Source organism: Amphiprion ocellaris, chromosome 13, assembly GCF_022539595.1.
Source record: "Amphiprion ocellaris isolate individual 3 ecotype Okinawa chromosome 13, ASM2253959v1, whole genome shotgun sequence".
Lineage (NCBI taxonomy): Eukaryota > Metazoa > Chordata > Actinopteri > Pomacentridae > Amphiprion > Amphiprion ocellaris.
In genome coordinates this window covers 21,195,141-21,219,228 of record NC_072778.1, presented here as the reverse complement: position 1 = coordinate 21,219,228, position 24,088 = coordinate 21,195,141, and the positions used below count along the sequence as shown (strand labels likewise).

General features: G+C 44.1%; 1 protein-coding gene across 1 annotated transcript; it reads right to left on the bottom strand.

The window, feature by feature from the left end:
* Positions 1-2,656: 2,656 nt before the first annotated feature.
* spon2a (spondin 2a, extracellular matrix protein) lies at positions 2,657-21,681 on the bottom strand. Its single transcript, XM_023277642.3, has 6 exons — positions 21,523-21,681; positions 17,157-17,385; positions 14,840-15,060; positions 5,555-5,746; positions 5,016-5,187; positions 2,657-4,604 (listed from the first exon to the last, which is right to left on the bottom strand). The coding sequence occupies exons 2-6, from the start codon at positions 17,383-17,385 to the stop codon at positions 4,417-4,419; spliced, it is 1,002 nt and encodes a 333-aa protein (XP_023133410.2). The 5' UTR covers positions 21,523-21,681; the 3' UTR covers positions 2,657-4,416.
* Between the last annotated feature and the right edge of the window lie 2,407 nt (positions 21,682-24,088).

Genomic DNA, 24,088 nt, shown 5'->3' with positions numbered 1-24,088 from the left:
GTTTCATCAGACCAATAAACCTTCTTCCAGCTGACTTACTGATTTACTCACCCGCCTTCTGGTTAATTCTTATCAAGGTTTAATATAAGCTTTTTTCAGCAGCGATTTTCTCTTTGCCGCTCTCCAGTAAAGCTTTGACTGCTGAAGAACGGCCAACTGTTGCTGTATTTAGAGCCTCATTGAAGCTGCTGTCGCTTGTAACTTCTTCAGAGGACTCATAGGTGTCTTACACATGTGCCATATTCCTTCTTTTTAATGGATATAACTGCACTCCAATGGACATTCAGTGACCTGAAAACTTTCTTAAACTGATTCTCTGACTTATGCTTTTCAATAACCTTTACATGAAGTTGATTGGGGTGTTAATTAGTCTTCAGGGTGCTTTTATAGCCAGGAGTACTGGTCCACCAGTGACTGGACCTTCTAGATACAGGTGTCTTTACACCACAATCACATGATCTTCATTTTAGTAACTGTGAGTCACTTTAAAGGGAGTGAATTCTTATTCAGTCACATATTTTTCCATCTTATATTTTTAATTAACTGACTGGCTTTCTGCAATGACTTCACTTTTTTTTTCTTCAAATTGTGGTATTCCTGCTGTTGCTTTGGTGAGTACTTATTCCATCACTGGCTCACAGTGCAGGTGTGTATTTAAAATCGGGAGATCATTGGAGGTCACTTTCAACACTTTTTAAATATGACCACCAGAGGGAGCAATAGGCACAGATCTGAATATCATATCTCCATGTGTGATTCAGGATGAGTGGAATGACTGATGGTCAATAATTCAGCTGAATCTTATGGAAGATGGAGGTCACAGACTGACAGAGCTGTACAAGCTGCAGACCCAGAGGCTGAGATGTTACACTGTAAATACATATTACCATCCTGTGCAGTTTACTGAAACTGGACTATTAGAGGGTGGGTGGTTATTATTTTCACATGCTCACATTTAATCAGCACTTTCAATAGTGATGATAAGCTGTATTTTGTGTAGCGCCAAGTTTTTAAACTGTTATTATGTGGAGTAGTATTTTGGATGCAATAAACCTTTAAAACTATAGGTCATATTTTGAGTTGAATAAACCTTTACAACCATAACTTGTTCTTTTCAAAGCGCTATTTGGGCGAAACTTTAAAACTATGTGTATGGAGAGATAGTGTTACAGGTAGAATAAATTTTTAAAAAAGATAAATGCTTGGAAAAAAAAGTAGTGTTTTTGGGTGAAACCTGTATTTAAAAACACAAGATGTATTTCGTAGATATTTGGAGTAAGTATTTTGGATGGAGTAAACCTTTAAAACTCTAGGCTTTTTTTTAGGGTAGAATAAATCTTTAAATATGTAAATTGTAAGTTAGAAAGCATTTTTAGGTTGAATACACTTTAAAACTTTAAGTACTTGAACAGAAAGTAGGATTGGGGATGAAACTAATATTTTAAACCATAAGTTTTATTTTCAGTGGAGCAATCCTTTAAAACTGTAAGTATTTGGACAGAAAGTAACATTTTGGGTGAAACAAACCTTTAAACCCACAACTTGTTCGGTAGACAGTACTATTTGGGTGGAATAAGCCATTGAAACCAGAAGTACTTGGACTGAAAGTAGTATTTTGAGTGGAATAAACCTTTGAAGCTGTAACTTGGTCATTAAAAAGTGGGCTACTGTTTATGTGGAAGAAACTTATAAAACCAAAAGCAGTACTTTGGATGAATTAATGTTTGACTAGTTATCATGTCAGAGCTTTTGCAGCTCAGTAGTTAATTAATATGATTTTTAACATCGATAGTTCAGTCCAGAGGGCCACTGGTTCAAGGCTCCTTTTGAAACTGACTAGACAGAAGTGCCACAATTTGCTGGAAAAGACCAGTAAGAGGTTTTGAGAGAAATCTCCCAAATATTGAGAGGAACTGAACGTACTATTGGGCATTTGATCACTCTCTGTTATTCCACTGTGATTGTGAGTGATACTGATCTCAACTGTATCTCATAATTATTAGATTAATCTAATTAGTAGTCGTTGCTGCAGTAGGAGGGTTAGTAGTGGTGTTGTTATTGTGACCACTAGGAGATGCTACTTTGTCACAAACTCTCCATCAAAGTGCAGCCGTTAGTATTTAATCAGAGATGATGCTGAGATTACAGCCAAGAGAAGCAGATCTGGAACTCATACTGGATTGTGGTGAAAAGGGGGGCAAAGATGAAGATGCCAGTTTGATTTTCTTGTGAAGACTGTATTCTTACAGAGAATTGGAAGATTCTCAGTTGTAATTAAATCCAGAAGATGGCAGTAATGCAACTACACAGATGCCAGCTGCAGTAAAACGTCAAAGAAGAAGAAGAGTAAGGTGTTTTGTTTAGGGGTTTTTTGTAGGGAACTCCTGCCAAAGCAAATACAATTAAAGTAACCCCTGGCCAAACAGCACAGATATGTCAAAGTTTAGGAGAGACAGTTTAATATGTAGAATTTTTAGCTATAAATATGTAGATTCATGACTTCTATTTTGGCAAATACAAGGCATCATAACCTTTTCATACTGTGATATTTATGGCTGTGTATTTTTGTATTTAGGCTGCGAGTTCTTTGGACGCAAATAAAGAGGTGTGGTAAAATTCTGCCCTGGCACACATAAGTAAGTTGACTTCATACTGAAACAGTGCAAATCAACATTGTTGTTTGGTCACACAAAAGTTTTAAATGTTTTACATTGCCACCTTTACAGAAACAAAGAGGAAAAAATGCCATCCAACTGGAGAAACAGGTAGGGGAACAAAATAACACAGATGTTTCCTATTTGAAAAACACACCTCCATATTTATACATGAGTTATACAAGATACGATACATCATACGGTATGTACAAAATCTCAAGACTGAAATATCAAAAGAGATAATACAAATATTTATCTTTATTTATAAAAAACAAACAAAAACAAAACTGCATTTTGCTATAAAATAGGCCATCATCTTTGGACTGGCTCTAAGCTTCAAGTCAGCTCTTAGGTGTTTCTTATGAGAGGTGATATTCATAAATCGGGGTGTGAAGTTATTTTGAAAGGTCTTTATCTGCCAAGCATGTATAGGTTATCTATGTAAACTCCACGCCTGCAAAGGCGCGCAGCATGTGCAAAGACCTGTGTGTGAAGGTTTGCATGTACACACATATAAGAGTGTGAGCATGTTTTGAAGATGCACATTTGTGACTTTGGTTTGTCTCTGTCAGCACACAGTTCAAATGCAAATGCTGCAGATAATGAAACAACCATAAAATAGTCTTGTAGAGATCTTTGAGGGGATCCATTTATATTCTGCATCAGCCAGCAGGCAGATGGGTCCCCCCACATAAAGAGCCAGGTTCTGCTCGAGGTTTTTTTCCCTGTTAAAAGGGTGTTTTCCTTGCCACTGTCGCCTTTTGGCTTGCTCTGGGGGTCAGGCATATGGGTTCTGTAAAGCGTCTTGAGACAATTTGACTGTAATTGGCGCTATATAAATAAAACTGAATTGAATTGAATTGAATTGAATTGAATAGAAAATTTTATAGAAATCACTTTTATCCCCAAAAGTTATGCATTAAGCCTTAAAAATGAAGTCCTTTGCTTCAGCACTGCACTTTCAATCACAGACACAGACAGCAGCACTTCCTGAAAGAGCCGAAAACAGCAGCACCTTTACAGTAGCCCTAAAACCATTCATGTAGGCTGTGTTCCAATATCTATACTACCATATTATATAGTATGGCAGAAAAAGATTTAGTATGCCCCAATACATAATATGTCAAATGAAGTAGCTAAAAATACCCAGATGTCCTACAACAAGCCAGCATACTCATCTGGCCATTCTGACCCACAATCCTCTGTGAAGTTATGTTACATATGTCTTGGTGTCTCGCCTGAGTACTGCAGACTGTGACAGTTAAAGTTTAAGGTGCATTTTTATGACAAAGTAGTATGTCCCAATTGTATGCATACTGCATGAAATGGTATTTATTTTGTGAGGGCAGCTGTATGACGTATTTAAGTAAAAAGAAAAACTATGGGATTTGGAACGCAGCCACGGTCATGGTGAAATTAACCATCTTTGTCGTATTCTGAGCTCAAAAACTAAACAAGAAAACTGTAGCTACATGTGAGATTTTGATTAACTTCCTAATAAAGGGGCACAATTTGAGACCAACCCTCCTTTAGAGTCAAACTTTACTGCCATTGTAATACACCCAGAGGAGTATTTCTTCTAAAGCTAACGACCATCACCGTTAAATGCAGCACATCTTAAACTTCCACAGTTTGGCTGCAGCAAAGACAAAAACAAGTCCTCAGCAAAGAGATGCTCAGCAACATTTCTCAGTCCAGCAGTAACAACATGAAAGTCCCAGTGTTGAATACTGGCAGTATTTGTGTTTGTGCACTCTGTGGGTTACTGGAGTTTCATACAGCTGTATGGTACACACTCAGCCTGCTCCTCCAGCTCAGGGCAGGGGGTGCCAGCATTGGCCGGCCGCAAGAGGATGTAACGTGTGCGGTGGCGAACGCCGCCTCTTGAGCAGGGACCCAGACATAAACCCCAAGACGACCAGAGAGACACCTCACAGTCCAGTGGTGTCGCTACATCGAGTTGGGAGAGAGATGGGGAAAATATATATGAGTCACGAGGTACCAAGGTACCGAGGTAATTCACTGTAGAAAGAAGCTCTGTTTGTATTCTGTCTTTTGGCATTTGAAGGTTTCCCGCAGAAAGGGGCACAACATTAACACTATAGCATTTGAGTTATGGTAAGTGATGGTAGAACTCTTAAACGCATGTCTCCCCATTCGTGAAAGCATTTCCTCACCATGTGTCAAGTGAGTTTGATATGTCAAAGCCAATAAAATGTGTGTAAATCTTTATTAGAATTAAACTTCAGTAGAATAAACATCATACCATGTTTTCTTATTGTCTTTAGCTTGCTCAATCCTTTTGCCCTTTAGAGGTAAAATGTCCACATACCACTGATGAAGGGAGTCCTGTGGTCTTACCTGAGAAGCGCTGGGGACTGATGGAGTTCGGCAGAATATGATTCGACATTTGGGTTTGACGCTCAGGTGATCTGCTCTGTCGAGTGATCTTTATGCTGGCGATCGGTGGAAGATCTTTTAAGCGTGGGTAGTAGAAGGAGTTGGCCGGGTGGTTTGGCATCTGAGACGTGATCTGAACAAGTCGGCAAAGAACAGCCAGGCATAATTCATCAGAACAGCCAGCAGATTCTCAACAGAACTTCAAATACACAATAGCCCACTTTAAAACACATGCCGGGAAAGGATAGATGGTCTATTATGTAAGGGGGGCCCTTTTTACTCAAATCACTTCAGGTCAGGCATGAGGGCTGCCAAGCAATCATTTCAGTGGAGACAGCTAAGAATAATGTCCCATTCCCAAGCTGGTAACTTATTCTAAGAATAAGACAAGGGCCATCTACCTTGTTTTGTCTTACCATAGAATTAATGCAGCAAACAAAGGTGTCACTGTGTGAGTAGATGGAGAATTTTGTGCTTGTGAACATTGCAAGAGCTCCTACCTTAGTGATGTTTTCCTGGGGGCTGGTGGGGAAGTTTGGAGAGGAGAAAGTGAATCCACTGTCTGTCCCTGCATCGTAAGGCTGGAGGTCAATGGTCACTTCTTGTTTCCACTGGTTGCCCTCGCAAAGATTTATGCTATTCACACCAACAAACCAATCAGGGCTGGGGATCATCTTCACCATCAGGGACAACTGTCAGTCCAACAGAGACAATGCAATTGCTTTAGACTTTAGTGTCCAAAGGGACATTTGGTTACAGTTCACTGCATATGTACCCAAAATCATGTACCCATACTGAGAAATAAGGCCAGTTAGTGCTTTAAATTAAGAAGATGAATGTCTACGTAGTCATGCTAGCGGCGCGTCTCTAGAAATGCCAGTGTCAGTCTGTCTGTCACTCAGTCCACTTTGGTCCAGAGTTTTTGTTCTTTTCCGTTCAGGCTTCCATGATCCTGAGGACTTAGGTGATCTCCTGACTTTTCCTTTAGTGCCACCACGTGGTTGACATTTGCAGCTTTCAGCAACATATCTCAACAACCTTTGGATGAATTGCCTTGACATTTGCTTCACACATTGATGTCCCTCTCATGATGAACAGCTTTGGTCATGCTTTCATTACTTTGTCACAAAATAATTTTGTTCAGTAGTGGTTTATGTCTAGATACCTGCAAAACTAACATGATTCCCATCAGCCTCAGCAGTAATTTGTGTTTGGTAGTAATTCTCGAAAATTTCTGCTGAACTAAGATGGTGAACATTGTTGACATGACACCTGTGACTACAGTAAATGTAGAAAATGCAGTTACGTTAATCAAGCTAATAGTCACAAGAAGACAAAAGTTGGACTAAATCCTCTGTGACTACTTCTGTGGTTCAAATTGAAAGTCTGACTACATCACCCTCAATGCAAAAAGAAAAAAACTAAATTTAATTACACTATCATATTGACATGCTGCCGCTTGTCTGTCGAAATACAGTCCACATTGTAAGTATGAGGTCAATTACAAATTGTAAGTGTAATCCTGAAGCGTAATTGTATGAACTGATGAAACAAAAGTAAACTTTAATCAAAAAGATGGTGTGAAATTCATGGCCCAAAGCATGTCACTTTATCTTGGTTGTCAGGCTGGCTGCTGCCAGGCCTAGTTAGTGCTCTCCCCCTCCCCTCTCCATTCTCTTTCCTTTTAGGGCAGCCCAGCAGTGCAGAAGAAGCAACAGGTGTTCCCTATATGCCACAATTAGCCAGCTCATGAACAGGTGGAGTGCAACCAATCAAGCTTCACCCAGTCTGCAATATAACCAGATACCACACAGCTCTCAGTGCCGGATCGTGACACATCTCGTAATAGTTCACAGCCTGAATTGCCAGCCATTCTGTTTGTTGCTCTACAAACCTGTTAACCACCGTTGTCCTCCTTTGTTCCAGTTCCGGACCCACCTGTTCTTGCTGTTCTGCCGTCAACACTGGACCCTGGTTATCACCTAAGAGAAAAGGAAACACTCACCTGAGCCAACTCCCTCCTTCTGGCATCCTTTCCCACTCACCTGTTGCTGCTTCACGCCGTCCACCATCTGGCCCAAAGCACGCTGCTCCAAACCCTGGCTGCCACCACTGTGAACCAGTTCTGAGCATTCCTAGTATAATTCGTGAGTTTGTAGTCCAGTCATAGTTATAGCTCTCGTTAAGAAGCCCCGTATTTTGAGAAGACTTCTTTTGTAGTTACCTCTCGCTATCCTCGTAAAGATAGCCTCGTGTTTAGTTGGTAAAATTCTATGACATAGTATCTGTCTATAAAATAATTAATTATCTAGCGCCGCCTCCTCTGTGGCAATTTATCCATCTAAAAACAGGTAGAGCAACACGTTCTCAAATCAGAGGAGACTGTAACATCCCCTATAGAGACTCCAGTATTGGTAAGTTGAGCCTCTCTGTGAGGGCAGCTGAAACATGGAACACTGTTCCATCAAACATTAGGAACTTATCAACTCTCAAATCCTTCAGTACAGCTCTCAAACTGTGGCTCCTGGACAATCAAACCTGCAGCCATAGCGAAGACATGTAGTGTATTAATCTAATGTTACTAATACCTATGTGTTTTTTTTTCTCTTTTTTTTTTTTCCTATTATTAGTATTACTTTTTATTAAGGTCTGTGTATTGTTTGATTATGTCCTATCTTTGCTATCTGCATGTAAGTTTTTTTTTCTTTTCAATCTACTGTCTACACTGTCTTTGCTTTTTAACCTTTTAACTTTTCTGTTGTGTGGCCTTGTCCTGTGTCATTTTAACATCTACCTGCCCTGGGACTACAGATGAAAATTAGCCCTCGAGGCTAAATCTGGCATATTTACATGTGGACATTTCTTGACTCATGTTGATTAATATGCACTGTCCCATCTTAAATAAATAAAATAAATAAAAATAAATAAAATAGTTTTAGTATTCTTGAGATTGGCCTTTCTCGCCTAGGTGTTACCTACCGCGAGTTAGTTATTATTTTGTCTTGTTACAGTTCCGCCCGGCCCCTAGGTGCCGCTGTAAGATCCAGAGCCTTTTGCTATCTATTTCCGTTTCCTGTTGAAATCCTAGTTTCCGCTTGTAGTCCTAAAAACCTTTGTAAATAAATCTGTGTTGCATTCTGACCATCTCCGAGGGGGTCGACGCTGTCGCCGCCGCCTCGCCCGTCTCCAAAGGGGTCGACGCTGTCGCCGCCGCCTCGCCCGTCTCCGAGGGGGTCGACGCTGTCGCCGCCGCCTCGACCGTCTCCGAGGGGGTCGACGCTGTCGCCACCACCTCGCCCGTCTCCGAGGGGGTCGACGCCGCCGCCTCGCCCGTCTCCGTTCCCGAGGGGGTCGACGCCATCGATGCCGCCTCACTCGTCTCCGAGGGGGTCGATGCCGCCGCCTCACCCGTCTCCGAGGGGGTCGACGCCGTCGATGCCGCCGCCTCACCCGTCTCCGAGGGGGTCGATGCCGCCGCCTCACCCGTCTCCGAGGGGGTCGACGCCGTCGATGCCGCCGCCTCACCCGTCTCCGAGGGGGTCGACGTCGCCACCGCCTCACCCGTCTCCGAGGGGGTCGACGCTACCTCCGCCGCCTCAGTTCCCGAGTGGGTCAACGCCGTCGACTCCGCCTCAGTTCCCGAGCGGGTCGACGCCGCCTCCGCCTCAGTTCCCGAGCGGGTCGACTCCGCCTCAGTTCCCGAGCGGCTCGACTCCGCCTCAGTTCCCGAGCGGGTCGACGTCATCGACGCCACCTCCGCCTCAGTCCAGCCAGGGCCAGCTGATGATTCCCCCATCAGAGAAATTGTGCTGGCGTCAGCTGACCAATCCCCTGGCCCAGAGACCGTTGAGCCCGTGTCAGCTGACAGCATCCCCTGGCCGAGAGACCGTTGAGCCCGTCTCAGCTGACAGCATCCCCGGCCCAGAGACTGTTGAACCCGTGTCAGCTGACAGCATCCCCGGCCCAGAGACTGTTGAGCCCGTGTCAGCTGACAGCATTCCCAGCCCAGAGACTGTTGAACCCGTGTCAGCTGACAGCATCCCCGGCCCAGAGACTGTTGAACCCATGTCAGCTGACAGCATCCCCGGCCCAGAGACTGTTCAGCCTCAGTTGGCTGACAAACCCCCTGCTCTTGAGTGTCCGTCTGCAGTGGCCACTCCTGCTCCTGAGTCTCCGTCTGCAGTGGCCACTCCTGCTCCTGAGTCTCCGTCTGCAGTGGCCACTCCTGCTCCTGAGTCTCCGTCTGCAGTGGCCACCCCAGCCCGGCCTCCAGAGGGGTCCCGCCTTCGTCGGTCCCCAGCCCGGCCTCCAGAGGGGTCCCGCCTTCGTCGGTCCCCAGCCCGGCCTCCAGCCCGGCCTCCAGAGGGGTCCCGCCTTCGTCGGTCCCCAGCCCGGCCTCCAGAGGGGTCCCGCCTTCGTCGGTCCCCAGCCCGGCCTCCAGAGGGGTCCCGCCTTCGTCGGTCCCCAGCCCGGCCTCCTGAGGGTCTTCGTCTCGTCCGCCTCCGCCAGCCTCCCGAGTGGCTCCGCCTCCTCCGCCGCCAGTCTCCCGAGTGGCTCCGCCTCCTCCGCCGCCGGCCTCCCGAGTGGCTCCGTCTGCCCGTCCAGCACCCGGGCTGTCCTCCGGAACGGCCTTGTGTGCCTTGCCTGCCTGCCTTGTAATGTTTTGTTTTTGACCAGCCTTTTTGAACTGACCTCTGGTCTGATTTGGTTTTGGACTTGTTTGTTTTAGCGTGCCTTAGTGCCACCCCAGACTGTTCTGGACACTTTGTTTTAGTCCCTCCATCCACACCCACTCCGCCCGCGCGACTCTTCTTGGACTTTTGTTTCTGTCCCTCCCTGTCCGTTCCCCTCCTCCTCCCAGGGTCATTGATGGAGCGCCGGCCTATTCAGTGAGGCGGCTGTTGGATGCTCGCTGCTGGGGCAGGGGCCTTCAGTTCCTGGTTGACTGGGGGGGTTATGGTTTGGAGGAAAGAAGTTGGGTGCCCCGTTCACGAATCCTCGACAGGACTCTGATCGCGGATTTCTTCCACTGTCATCCAGATCATCCTGTTCGGGCACTAAGAGGTGCCCGTAGAGGGGAGGGGGAGGGGGGGGGTACTGTCAGGCTGGCTGCTGCCAGGCCTAGTTAGTGCTCTCCCCCTCCCCTCTCCATTCTCTTTCCTTTTAGGGCAGCCCAGCAGTGCAGAAGAAGCAACAGGTGTTCCCTATCTGCCACAATTAGCCAGCTCATGAACAGGTGGAGTGCAACCAATCAAGCTTCACCCAGTCTGCAATATAACCAGATGCCACCCAGCTCTCAAAGCCGGATCGTGACACATCTCGTAATAGTTCACAGCCTGAATTGCCAGCCATTCTGTTTGTTGCTCTACAAACCTGTTAACCACCGTTGTCCTCCTTTGTTCCAGTTCCAGACCCACCTGTTCTTGCTGTTCTGCCGTCAACACTGGACCCTGGTTATCACCTAAGAGAAAAGGAAACACTCACCTGAGCCGACTCCCTCCTTCTGGCGTCCTTCCCCACTAACCTGTTGCTGCTTCACGCCGTCCACCATCTGGCCCAAAGCACGCTGCTCCAAACCCTGGCTGCCACCACTGTGAACCAGTTCTGAGCATTCCTAGTATAATTCGTGAGTTTGAAGTCCAGTCATAGTTATAGCTCTCGTTAAAGAAGCACCGTATTTTGAGAAGACTTCTTTTGTAGTTACCTCTCGCTATCCTCGTAAAGATAGCCTCATGTTTAGTTTTAGTATTCTTGAGATTGGCCTTTCTCGCCTAGGTGTTACCTACCGCGAGTTAGTTATTATTTTGTCTTGTTACAGTTCCGCCCGGCCCCTAGGTGCCGCTGTACGATCCAGAGCCTTTTGCTCTCTATTTCCGTTTCCTGTTGAAATCCTAGTTTCCGCTTGTAGTCCTAAAAACCTTTGTAAATAAATCTGTGTTGCATTCAAAGACCGTCTGTTCATTTCTTACACCTGAGCCACCCTGAACTTTGTAACATTGGTGAAGGGTCTGCTGTAACAAATATGACTGCCAATCAAGATGGGACATTAATTGATGACTTCGCTGTTGACAAGATGAATGCAGAAGTGTACAGGTGCATTCTGGGGGATCACATTCAGGCAAATAAATCTAAACTCATCGGACAAAATGTCATCATTCAGCAGTGCAGGGATCCCAAACTCTAAGAAAGCAAGGAGATTTTCAGGGTGATGAGGTGTAATATCCTGAGTAATATCCCACCAGAGCATCACCAGACAAGACACAAAGTCTTCGGTAATGTTTAAAAGCTTCAGGTAGTCATTGGCTGCAGATCTCTCCAAAATATCTTAAAAATTTTGTCCTTATAGCTTCAATAAAAAGTACCTGAACTTTACTTTCTTGAAGACATTTTGCCTCAGAACTGAGGAAACATCTTAGATGAGTTGTGAAACATCGTCAAGAACCAAATAGAAAAGTTCAGTTACTTTTTACTGAAGCTCATAAGAGTACCATGACATGGAGGACAGATAAAATAAATATCATGATTTTGTCTGACTTCACATGTAGCTGTGAAATTGCTCCTAAATATTGGACACTATGGGTTAAAATATCTCCACAGTTCTTTCTGTATTCATGTAAACCAATTCAAATGAAAGCTGAGACTTTAGCATCCATTATTTTATCTAAACTGAATGTGCTGAAACACAGACCCTGAAGAAAAGAAGAATGCATTACTATCCACATACTTGTGGTGTAGACTGCATGTTGTGTGTAGAATAAATTAAGTCATCCTAGTACAATAGCCCAGACAGTAAATGCATCAAGCATGACATCATGCACGAAAACACAGTCGATGTCAGGATTCATAATGCTGTAACTTATACATGCAGCAATCGGGACCTGTGTGTGTGCTCGTGCATGCGCCCATTCAGGTTTCTCATGCAGTGTTAGACTGTGTCTCCTGTGTGATGGATGTTTCCTGAGAGCTGGTGACCTCATTCAGGAAGTGGCCTGGGGGTCAGCACACACTGAGGTGGCAGATGACCAGAAAACAGCACATTTGAAAACGCCTCCTCATTTGACTGATATGTGAGGACCTGTGCTGAGCTGCCAAGTCTCCGGGTGGGATGGGTGGGCTTGGACAGCTTCAGATGGATAGGAAAGGCCAGCCTGGCTTTGGATAGAGCGATCGATGGAAGAGTGCAGGTAGTGTCAGCATAACACACAGGATCTGCTTCTTAACTGGTGACGCACAGCACCAAACCATATCAGAAAAAGCTCTGTGGCTTCTCAGAATCCTGCACTGATCCCCTCCTTCCATCCTCCCTTTTCTGCTAACATCACTCCCTCCTCTTGTCCTTTTTTAGCCTCTTCTGAAACAGAGGCTTTTCCAAGAAGCCATCCTGCTATATCCATTGCTCCACTCAGCAAGGGTGCCTTCTCAGAGGTCTTCCTCGCCACTGGCTTCATCAGTCCACAGTGGTTTGCAATATACAGAGCAGGAAGCATCTCTGGAGCACAGACAGTTACTCAAAGCTCCCATGATCCCACTCACGTTTTCTCAATCACAGCAAATCTTCCGCAGAGCCTCGGAGAGAACTTGTCATACTAGAAAGCATGCAGGCCAGTGACCGAGTCACATCAGTGCTCAGCTGCTGTTGTGCCCTTTTCTGGTCATGTGCATGCAAAACACTGAACCTCAGCATGGTACTTATTTGGTGTTACCTGTCTGCTTTGAATTTCACATTTGACAACAACAATGGCAGACAGCTCATGAATATGGAGATAGGAATCATATGTGTTTGGGATTTCTGGGGCATTGTGTATGAGTGTTTTGGCTGCGTAGAAGAGGAAAGGGATGGCATTCATAAATGAGCGTGCAAGAGAGAAAAACAGAATAACAGAGTAAGCTGTCAACAGATTCACATCACGAGTCACGTTCAACAGAAACACACAATAGTCATGCCTCTTTTTTTGTTTGCTGTTCTGCCCACTGATCTAAAAACAGACAGACCCATTTAAAAGCAGCCACAGCCATCATGTACCTACTGTAGATGACAAGCTGCTAAGCTGCTGTCTCTGACTAGTGCTTACCAAAGATGCCCTCAGGCATGGTTGTTTATGATTTTTAAGGGCCCTCGGGTTCAAGCGGTGGAACAACCAATAAACAAATGTAGGTCACCAGACTTTCAGGCAGACACACACCTATTTCTCAAAGCTCCAGTAAATCTCCACCCTTCCTTTTCACCTTTTTCCTTCTCATTCATCAGCTACATATGCTTGACACAAAGGGGATTCTTTATTTTCCAACTCTGTGAATAGTATGACACATTTTTCCACTGTGCCATACCTCAAATCCTTTGCCTTTGTTTAAGCCCTGGCCCCAGATTTAGCCCAAGCCTCAAAAAAGAGTCCAACCATGACCTTTGCTCCTGGACTTACTCGCCATTCAGCAGCAGAGGTGTCCTGTGGTCCAGCGATGAGCAAAGGCACAACCTTAAATATGGGCCAGCATGGAACTTCAGCAGTATAGGTTGGACAGCTTTAGTGTAAACATTTTGTCCTCATGCTTCAATGTTTCCTGAGTTAGCTGCAGTAGGAGAAACTCATTTTGCCTCAAGATTTGGCTAAGATAGAAGGCTGAAGCCTCATATTAGCTTTCCACAATACAAGTCCTGACAATTCTGCCCGCCAGAGTTCGTTTTAGGACTCATAAGGTGAGTCAGACTGATTACATCTGATCTCAACTCTGTGAGAAAGTCTTGATATTTCAAACAAATATTTTTCCTGCAAATGAATAATTTGACATTTTAAATACACTGATTTACCTAATTGCTGATAGTGAAATATGAAAAATCAATGCCATTTTTATATGTGTGCAAAATACAGAATAGAATAGAATAGAATAGAATAGAATAGAATAGAATAGAATAGAATAGAATAGAATAGAATAGAATAGAATAGAATAGAATAGAATAGAATAGAATAGAAATATTTTTGGATCCCCAAGGGGAAAGTCTGTTGTTCCAGTAGCAAGCAGAAAGAGTAAAGCGACCACTACCATAATACACATAAATAAATAAATTATTAAATTTCAAAATGCACCATGAAGTGAAAATGCACAAATACACTACAGTAAAAATATTAAAATGCCCTGTAAATAGCAGTGCAACATGTGCAATTTATGTATTTGCATATGTTGCATCTACAGCTGGTAAAATGTACAACCAGTGAGCTGCAGTTTAGAAGTTAAGTTGGTTTTTGTACATATTTAACACGTAGCATGAGCTTGTTTAAAGGTGCTGTGAGGCAGATTTTTTTCTCCATCAGACAGAGACAGGCTCGCTGTTTCCCCCTGTTTGCAGTCTTTATGCTAAGCTAAGTGGCTGCAGTCATATTTATCATCCAAACATGAGTGTTTTATCAGTCTTCTTATCAATGGTAAGAAAACAAATAAAAGTGTTTGCCAAAATGTCGAGCAACTCCCTTTGCAACACGTCATCCTGGGCCCCTCTCTCCTGAGCTCACAGAGTTCAGTGGGACGGGCGGCAGAGTGCAGACCGCGCAGGATGGATGTGGGCGTTTGTGGCTGCAGGGCTGAGGCACTTAGGCTAAACATAGTCTGATTGGATAGTGGAAAGAAATGGTGAAGTATCTGGTCAGAGCGGACGGACGACGTTATGGGGAGGCAAAGGTCACCAGATGACTGAGTAGATTTAGTCAAACAGATGGCTTCTGTGACTTACTGCGTCTGATGTATGTGCCTTTTTTAAAAAATGCTTTTCATTAAAGTTTATTTGTGCCTACCAGTGAGCTCCGTGGCTGCATGAGCATCTCTGTGGAGCTGTGCCCGATGCCGTTGGGGATGCCAGCCGTTCGGTACATGGCGCCGACCACGCGCTTCCTCCTGGCCTCCTTGGCTTCCTTCATGAGCTCCACTGTCACCCCGAGTTCAGCAAAGTTCTGCACCCCTGCACTGGCTGGAGCGCTCTCCTCCCATAGTTGAAAATGGCGATTATGGCTGACCGCTAAAGAGAGACAAGAAATTCAAGAAAGAGGAGATGACAGGAGTAAGATGCTTATTCAGTGGAATGCATATCAATGTCAATGAAGCACCACAGAGCCTCAGCCAGACGGTGAGATCATTTCCACCATGGAGCCTGTATGTATTTCTACGGCTGCCTCCTACTTCCTGCACTTAAACAGATAATTCTGAAGGAATTGCCCATATGTACGTATTTGGCATTATTGCAAGGTTATAGTTACCTCTTTTCTCCATTTATCACTGATGAAACCACAATACAGGCTGGAGCTGCTAGGAGGTAGGTCAGGATCTTGGAATTGACAGCCAGATGGTAGGCAAAAAAAAAATCAAGATTATTTTGAAAACCCTTCCTGATGCCTTTTTCTTCCATTTTGAGCCAGCTGAGCCATTTGCCTCACATTCTTATATTTAGTTTTGGTTATCTATGAAATCTGTGAAGAATCAACACACTGATTTAGGTTAAACGGTTTGTACCACAAGTTCTGAAGCTCCATGTTGAAACCCACAGAGCCGCTGGCCTGGGCCAGTGGTTTTAGGGGCAGAGTAAGGTTAGCCAGAAACACGCTGACAAATGCTCTGATGGTTCTGCCTTACCTCACTTTTCAGAGCTGCACACACACACACACACACACACACACACACACACACACACACACACACACACACACACACACACACACACACACACACACACACACACACACACACACACACACACACACACACACACACACACACAAGCATGCAGTTCAACTTAAATACTCTTGACACATGTATTAACACACACCGAGCCACACACACAACCTGCCCAGCACACTTCACACACTATCTTGTTTCTCCCCAAACTGCTGTTACTTATACACTTAATTACATTTCCATCCTAACAAATTTCCCACAAGCGTCAAGACCTTGAAACCTGATAACGCATCACGTTTAAGCCCCACCAAAACTTTAAAGCCCACTTCCCACCCTTCCTAAATTGCTTGTGTATTTTTTGGCCTTGACAAACTCCAGTCCTTCTTCCTTCTGGCACTGTCCTTGGTCCTTTGCCCCCACATCTTCAAAATGAAGCAACACAAAACCGCAGAAGGCCCCTAAACCCCTTGACAGGTAGTGTTTTCTTTAATTCTGTGACAAACTCCATCTCTGACACTCTTTTCGTCCCCTGCAGCACATTGTGAAGCCTTTGTGTTTTTCTTCTCTTGGGACAAAACCCATTCCATTCGCCGCACGTCCACCGATGCCCATTACCCTGAGACATCAAAAGTCATTATGGGTGTGTCAGAATCTCCGGTGCCTGTCTCTGTATGGAGTAAGTAGGGCATCATCCCCTGGCAGGGCAGCAGGGCAGCACTGGGAGAGCTGGAAACCAGACAAACCCACAGCTGCCATAGAGCCCTCCAAGAGGCACACATACATGTACACACGTGCAAACATCTGCCATCCATCCCATTCTCCTGTGCTTGGGAAAAAAAGGAGAATGGAGGGGTCTGAATCACTTTGTCTTCTCCTCCTCCTGGCTCTGAGGTGAGTGGTCTGACCCCACCACACCCCAGACATCATCACCCACCTTCATCAGCCCCGAAAATCACCAATGCAGCCTCTGCTGCCAACACTGTGGTAAACCAGCGGAAATGTGGGAAGCAGTGTAGGATTGAATTCAAGAGATAGAGAAATATTAAAGCTATAGTTGGACAGAAGTTAAAGAAACAAAGACTAACAGCATCTGGTAGCATTTAGACTGTTTTACTTATTGCTCTCTGCCTCTCGCTGCTTTGTTCATTAACATCTCTTTGTATGTGTGTGCATACTGACAATGAGGCTCTAGGACAAAGGTGAAGCAGAGGTTGGCATCCCTATATTTCACTGTGATCACCAATCCTGTCTTTTGATTGGCTCCCTGTGAATACAAAATCTTTGTATCTGTGAACTGCAGGTCAAGTAACATCCCCTGACTCCTTGCTGTTGTAGCAAGTCTGAAATAATAGTCACATTCAGCAGTGTGACAGGTTAAATTTTCCATAACAAATGGCTAATTTTCCAATAATCCACATCTTTGTTCCAAGCAGTCTCTCTCACCTATGAGTTTGGACCACTGTGCAGGGGGCCGGAACAGTGGATACTGCTTGGGGAAGGCCTGTGGGCTCCAGTGACCTGTAAAGACCAGGATGTAGGAAGCAGGACTCTTGGCTGTGCATTCTGTCCCATTCAGAGGCCGCAAAGGTCCAGCAAAAGTGAGGCAAAGCTTCACAAGTATGACAAGGAGCTGCTGCAGCCAACCACAGGTCAGGTGTTCTGATGACATCATCTGAAAGACACAGAATGAAAAATGGCTGTGCAAGTATTCCTGGTAGAGATGTATCAGGTTTGCACATGGTTTGGATCAGTTCACAAACACAGATTATGTTCACTGTAAAAAAAAAAAAAAGAAAAAAAAAAAGAAAAAAAAAGATTTTCCCTGAATGCTACAAAATCTGTGGTACATTTAAAATCAAAAGCTGCTGAAGAAAGAAGTCTCTGTGGCATGTAATATTTGTGCATCATCAAGCAAATGAAAGGCACAAGCATTTAGGAAACCAAACCCAGACAGTCCTCTAAAATCAGCACAAGGTGGGAAATTCCACATTTCCTTCCCTCATATCACAACACAACCCTTTTATCTAAGAACAAAGATTACTGAACCCACTGACCCTTAAGCCTTCGCTTAAAGAAATCCTCCTATTCTTTCTGTCAGGGCTGTTCCCAGTGTGTGTTGATCCAGAGCCAGTCTCTGGCTGCCGGCCAAAACGGTTAACATTCGCGGTAATGTCTGCTACACAAGCCACCCTAAAATAAAACAACGCAAGTGACATTTCTGGGGATTCTGTCTGCTGTGCTGCTCTACTGATCTCACTGACTGACCATCCACTGACCACCAGCTGCTGAGTCAGACTCGCACTCTATTAGGAGGCAGACAGGGAAAAAGGGCACGTGCATGATAACTGCTCAAAACACATTTAAGCTTCACATGTAACAGAAAGAAGCCATGTGTGTTTTTATTTCTTCGTATATATGCACCTGGGTGTGTTTTTAAAATTGATTTTAATTCCTGATGATAAGTGTGAATTACAGTCATGCCACTTGTGTTGTTTCTGCACCAGCCCACTTTCCACTCATTACCTCTAAACACACATTCTTCCATGTCATCCTCCTCTCTCCTTCGTCTACTTTCTCTTGCCATCCCTGCTTCCAACCCTTCTGTGTCTAATTCTGAACAGCCAGATGAAATTACCCTGCAGTACTGTGTGTGATAATGTGCATTCACTCTCTACGTGAATTCACGCAAGATTACGGGCTGAACTGTTACTTGAAATATAATTGCAATACGGCAGAGCGCAACATCCAGATCGCAGATAAAGATAAACTCTACTGATCCCCCTCTGGGGAAGTTCAATGGAGTTGAACTGCAGTTTTTCGGGTAAAATGTGTCACATTATAAATGAAGCACATGGTGTTACAGATATGCTCTGACCTACAAATCATGATCTCCAGACACAAAGGGACATGCCTGTTTGATACAGATTGCAGCGAAAATCACATCATAGTTTTTTTCCAGTGGAAAATAAATGAGAAAATTCCCATTACATTCCCACTAAAAATGTGACTCATATTACAACATCTGTCAAAAATGACTGCAAAATGAATCTTCTTGTAATCATAATTATTGCATATCGTTTCGTTCTCAAGGATGCATTCAAAATGTTGAACATTAACAAAAAAAGGCAGCGAGTGATGTCATTTACATGTATCCTGATTTACTTTAAAACATCAGTTTTAACTCTGAGATGACATTTGAGTTTCTCTGTTTGCCTGTTACAGAAAGGGACAGCGACGTTTCCATGGGTTACTACACTACAACTAAAACTCCAAGCAGCTGCAGAATGCAGACAGTTAAATTTGGGCAAGTCAGCCACACATGCACACACACGCACGCAAACACGCATGCACACAGTCACACACACTCACACGCCATCAACGCACACAGCACTCATGTCCTGCTGCACATTGTCCCTGAAGTCTATTTCCAGAGGTTAGATAGTATTACTCTGCCAATATAGCTGCAAAACTCCAACTCTGACACTTTTCTGACCGCAGCCTTATATGTCGCTGAGTGTTTTATCAATTCCCCGTCTCCATTAAATGTATATTGACCACAGCACAGCTTAACAGCCAGCCATAAAAATGCTCAGACTACGGAGACACACAGAGCCCAGCTTTGATCTTACTGCCCAGTCATCTGATCACGTCGCTGGCTGCACTGTTGCTGCACTGCTGGAGGCAGATGAAGCTCCAGGTTGAGATGCTTAAGTCTGTTCCAAAAAGTAACTCCAACTTTTCCTTAACAAAACAAAAATATTATTGCAGTCGAGCACTGTGTGCTGGTGTTGATGGAAACTCACGACCCGGATTTGGAAGCTTTTCACATCTGCATGTGAACTTAACTGCTACTGTCCTGTCTGCTCTCTCCACTATGTTTGGTACAGAAAAAGAGGTCAGTCGTGTCACATGCTGTTGCAAAGATTTACCCGTTTTCTGTCTTTCACATGCATGTACTGTACACACACATTCCGAAGAAGGAAATTTAAAAAAAATATATCTGGATACACACAGCAAGCAATTTGCCAGAACATGATCTTTTAATCTAAAAACTTGGAGGATACTTTGAGGCTGACTGTCTTATGATCTCTGCTGCAATTATAACCTTTAATCAGATGACTCTATTCTATGCTGAGTGGACTCTTTTACTTTCCCTCTGAACTTGTCACATGGACACTATAACATGCCAACACGCAATAGAGACAATAGAGACATTTCATGAACTCCCACACTGACACACTGAGCTTTATCAGTCAACATACAGACCCAAAACCAGCTGATGTCTGCGGCTGCTGAAAACACATACAGCAATAATAAAGGCCCATATGGTCTTCTTTTCATGCACACTAAGGCACACGCTAATTTTCTGTGGACACTATTGCACATACATGCACTTTACACCCCAGAACTGCTCTCGTCAGTCAACATAAACACACACACAGCAGTTTTTCTGTCAGGCACAAGACAGTAAAACAAGGGGATGTGGCACAGAGCCAAACGTTGCGGTTGCCGCCTCATGGGCACCGACACTGTGTAATTAGAGCAGCTTCATGCAGAGATAATACACATGTTCACCTCTGCTCATATACACAGGCGTTCAGGTATTTACACACAAGCACAGATTCGTGTGCACAGCTGGAGGTATGTTCATTTTTAACAAGGAGATGTCAGGGAGGTAATTTGCAGTTTTCCCTGAGATTTTTCTCAAGAACCTTTTACTGGGCAATAGCTGGAAAAAAAAGAGGTGCATCAGTCTGTCTTGAATTACCCTTTTTAATACACTTCTGCAAACTGTGTGCATATCTGTTCCCACAATTTCTTTCATTCATGCACATACACAGAAATACAGACACTCGCTCAGGTCTGCATCACAACAGGAGATCAGAGACTTGACTGTTTCTCATGCAGTCGGAGGGGGAATCATGACAGCGCAGGCAGTTCAGACACAAAGAAAAGTGAGTGCACTTTTCACTAAAGCCAAGTTCTCAACAGAAGGACCCTTGAGGATGCACAGTACATGCACATACCTCGATATTATGTCTAAATTGTTGCTGATGGAGATGCATATCTACCAGTTCAAACATGCAAACAGTTGCAAAGGTTGTTGAAATTTGGTTGCAATATATTTGTTGTCCTCAGAGAAATGATGGGGAAAAAAAGACATCTGTGCACATTAATCTTGCATGAGAAGAAACACAACATAAATTCAGCTGTGGAAAATACATTTATCTCTTCGAGAGACTTGTACTTTACTTGAATGTTTTCCATTCAATGCTACCTTAGTTTAGACCTCCAATCTTCTAGATGCCAGAGGAATATATGTTGCTTTTTACCAGTCCTGCTACTAGAGACAGATATACTGTACTTCACTTAGTACACAGATGAAGATTTGACATGTCACCTCCCAGCCGTTTACTGTTTAGTTTAAATTTACATTACCCTGACTTTTTTCAATATATATCAGTAAAGTCATAATAATGCAATAATATTACACATACGAACCCCAACAGTCGCTAATCTGCTTTAGCGCATCCTTCATTTTACAGATTGTGTTTATTTTGTAGCAATACTTAATACACTTTCAGCAATGTGTATTTATTCAAGCAACAATTTACTTCCAACTAGCTTTTTTTAGATTGTGGACTAGTAAAGAATCTGAAAACTACTTCTGCCACTGCGTGCATCTACGCAAAAGTGCAACATTTTGTCAAACTAAAGAAACAAGCTGGCTGGCACTTTAAAAAAATAATAAAACTCTACCAGACTTTGTGTGCGGAGAATGAATGAAGCCTCGGTGTGTGTTCCCTACCTGTGTTGGATCAGTCGGTCAGTGACAGAGAGAAGCTGCAGCAGAGAGGAGACAGCTAGAATCACTCTTCTCTCTTTTCTCTCTGCTGTAACCGGTTGTCTGCTGCAGCCTTATCAGCCTTTATCCCTCTATCGCCTGTCTTTATCTCTTTCCAAATTTCTCTCCTCCCCTCTTCTCTCTCTCTCTCTCTCCCTCTCATTGTATCTCCTCATATTACCCTCCTCATTCTCTCTCTCTTTCTCTTGCTTTCTCCTCCCCCTCCTCCTCTTTTCTCCCCCTACCTCTCCATGTATGGAAAGGCAGTTAAACTCCTCACTCCTCTCCTCCACTGTACCTCTCTTCTCTCCCTCTATCTTTCTTTCCCCAGTCTTTCAGTGGCTGTGTAAACTCAGCAACCTCATTGCTGACAAGGTAATCAACACCACATTGGCCTGTCTTAACATACACCGCTCAGCATTGTGTTTTCTTGCCCCTGTTCTTCAGCGTATGCCGGCAGACTGCAGAGGTGTAGAGGTGCTGAACAATGGCAGTAAAATAGAGAGAGAAATGAGAAAAATAGGGCTTTAAACACAGGCGCCCAACCCTGGAAAACAAATCAGTGCAGTCTGGACAGAAGAGTCTTCTGCAGTTAATTCACTGATTGGATGTTGTGGACAATCAAAGGGTTTGAAATTGTTGCCATCTTTCCAATAGTTCTTCTGTGCTGTGGCAGATCCAGCTGTGATCTCAGCCGAGGAACTCCATTTCCTCGGGTCAGTGTGTGAGAGCGAGCCGAGTGGTCACCAGTTCCCACAGCTGGTACGCACATGGACAACCATGGAGGTTTCTGTTACCAGCCGCCACACACTTATCAATGTGTCAAAGCTCAGACTAAATAAGGGGAGGGAGAGCATGTGTAAAAACCTCAAGGAACCTATCTGATACATATCCGCGACTGTAATGCAACAAAGCCTATATTTCATCAATCCTCCTACTTCACACACATACATCCTGGTCAAGGCCGTGTGGATTAAGGCACCATTAGATCTGTATTATCTGCTTGATCTGGCAAACATCAACCAGATCAAGAAGACAACTCTGTAACTGGAGATCGCCAGTCCTTTGAAACAGAGTCGGCCACGTCACTATATGGCTCGCCTGTAAACCTTCCAGGAATGAGAAGTGATGAAGAGGAGCAGACAGAGGAAGAGGGCAAGATGTGGATCAGGTAACAGTTTTGGACTTTGTGTTCTGCAGTCATAAACAATCAAGCAAACAATTACATCCCCTCTCCATCTGTTTCTTGCTTTATTCCTTCGATCCTCTCATCTCTTTTCACTCACTCACTCACTCACTCACTCTCTATCTATCTATCTATCTATCTATCTATCTATCTATCTATCTATCTATCTATCTATCTATCTATCTATCTATCTATCTATCTATCTATCTATCTATCTATCTATCTATCTATCTATCTATCTATCTATCTATCTATGTCTTTTTTGCTGTTGAAAGTAGGTTACGGGAAAAACCCGACTCCCCTGCTGCTACCCGCTGATTAATGACAGTGAGCTCAGCATCCAGACTGACTCACGTTAATGTGAAACGTCACTGACACTCTATCAACAACACAGGTGTGCACATGTGCGAGTGCGCCCTGCACACACAAAGTCTCCTAAAACGTGACTCACATGAGCAGGTATGCCAGTGGACGTTAAGACCCACACATGTGCCTGCGGGAACCGACAATTACTTTGATTACTATAACACACACCCGCACACCAGTAGGTCAGAGTCGAGCCACAGCACACACACAGAGGTTAGCATCAGGACACCAGATACGGCAGCCTGACTGACGCAAACCTCCAAGATAGCTGAAAGTTTTCTTCCTGTCAATCACTCGCTCACGTCAATGTTACTTGAGCCAAGTGAGTGAAGCAATGAGAGGAAAACCATGAGCTAATCACAGAGCTTTATGCCGGGGCCAAAGTAGCTCCGGTGTCTCAGCCTCACCACCACAAATACTCGAGGCCCCGACAACAGACAGACAGGAGGAAAGAGCAGCATTAGGAACAGATGGATAATACCGACTAAGACCATCTCTCAGCACCTGCAGACTTCTTTACTTCATATGTGGCACTCAGCTCAATGCTATTACTAATTAATCTCACTTCTGTAGAACACAATGGTCTGGCTGTATCTCACTATCATCCTGCTCTAAGGGGGAAAAAATACTGTTTGCATTTCTTTACAACAATCACAGTCATTGTGGGCAGAGCTAAGGGAGCAATGCAGCAGAACAATGACAAGTTGAATTGTTGTGGTGGAACATTTGCATGCAGAGAGATGAGCACTGTGATTAAAATGGATAATCCACCGCAAAAATCATGCAGAGCTGAATGAATGTACGAAATCCTCTGCAAAACTTTTGTTTCAGTTTAATTTTCATTGGTGTAGTTTGCTGCCCAGTGGTTGCTGCGGTTGTTTCCCATAGCGAAGAAAACAGTTACCCATAAATAGTGGAAGAGTGGGAGACTTATACCCGCAACTAGGTCCAGTGAATCTGACTAATTCCTAATAAATG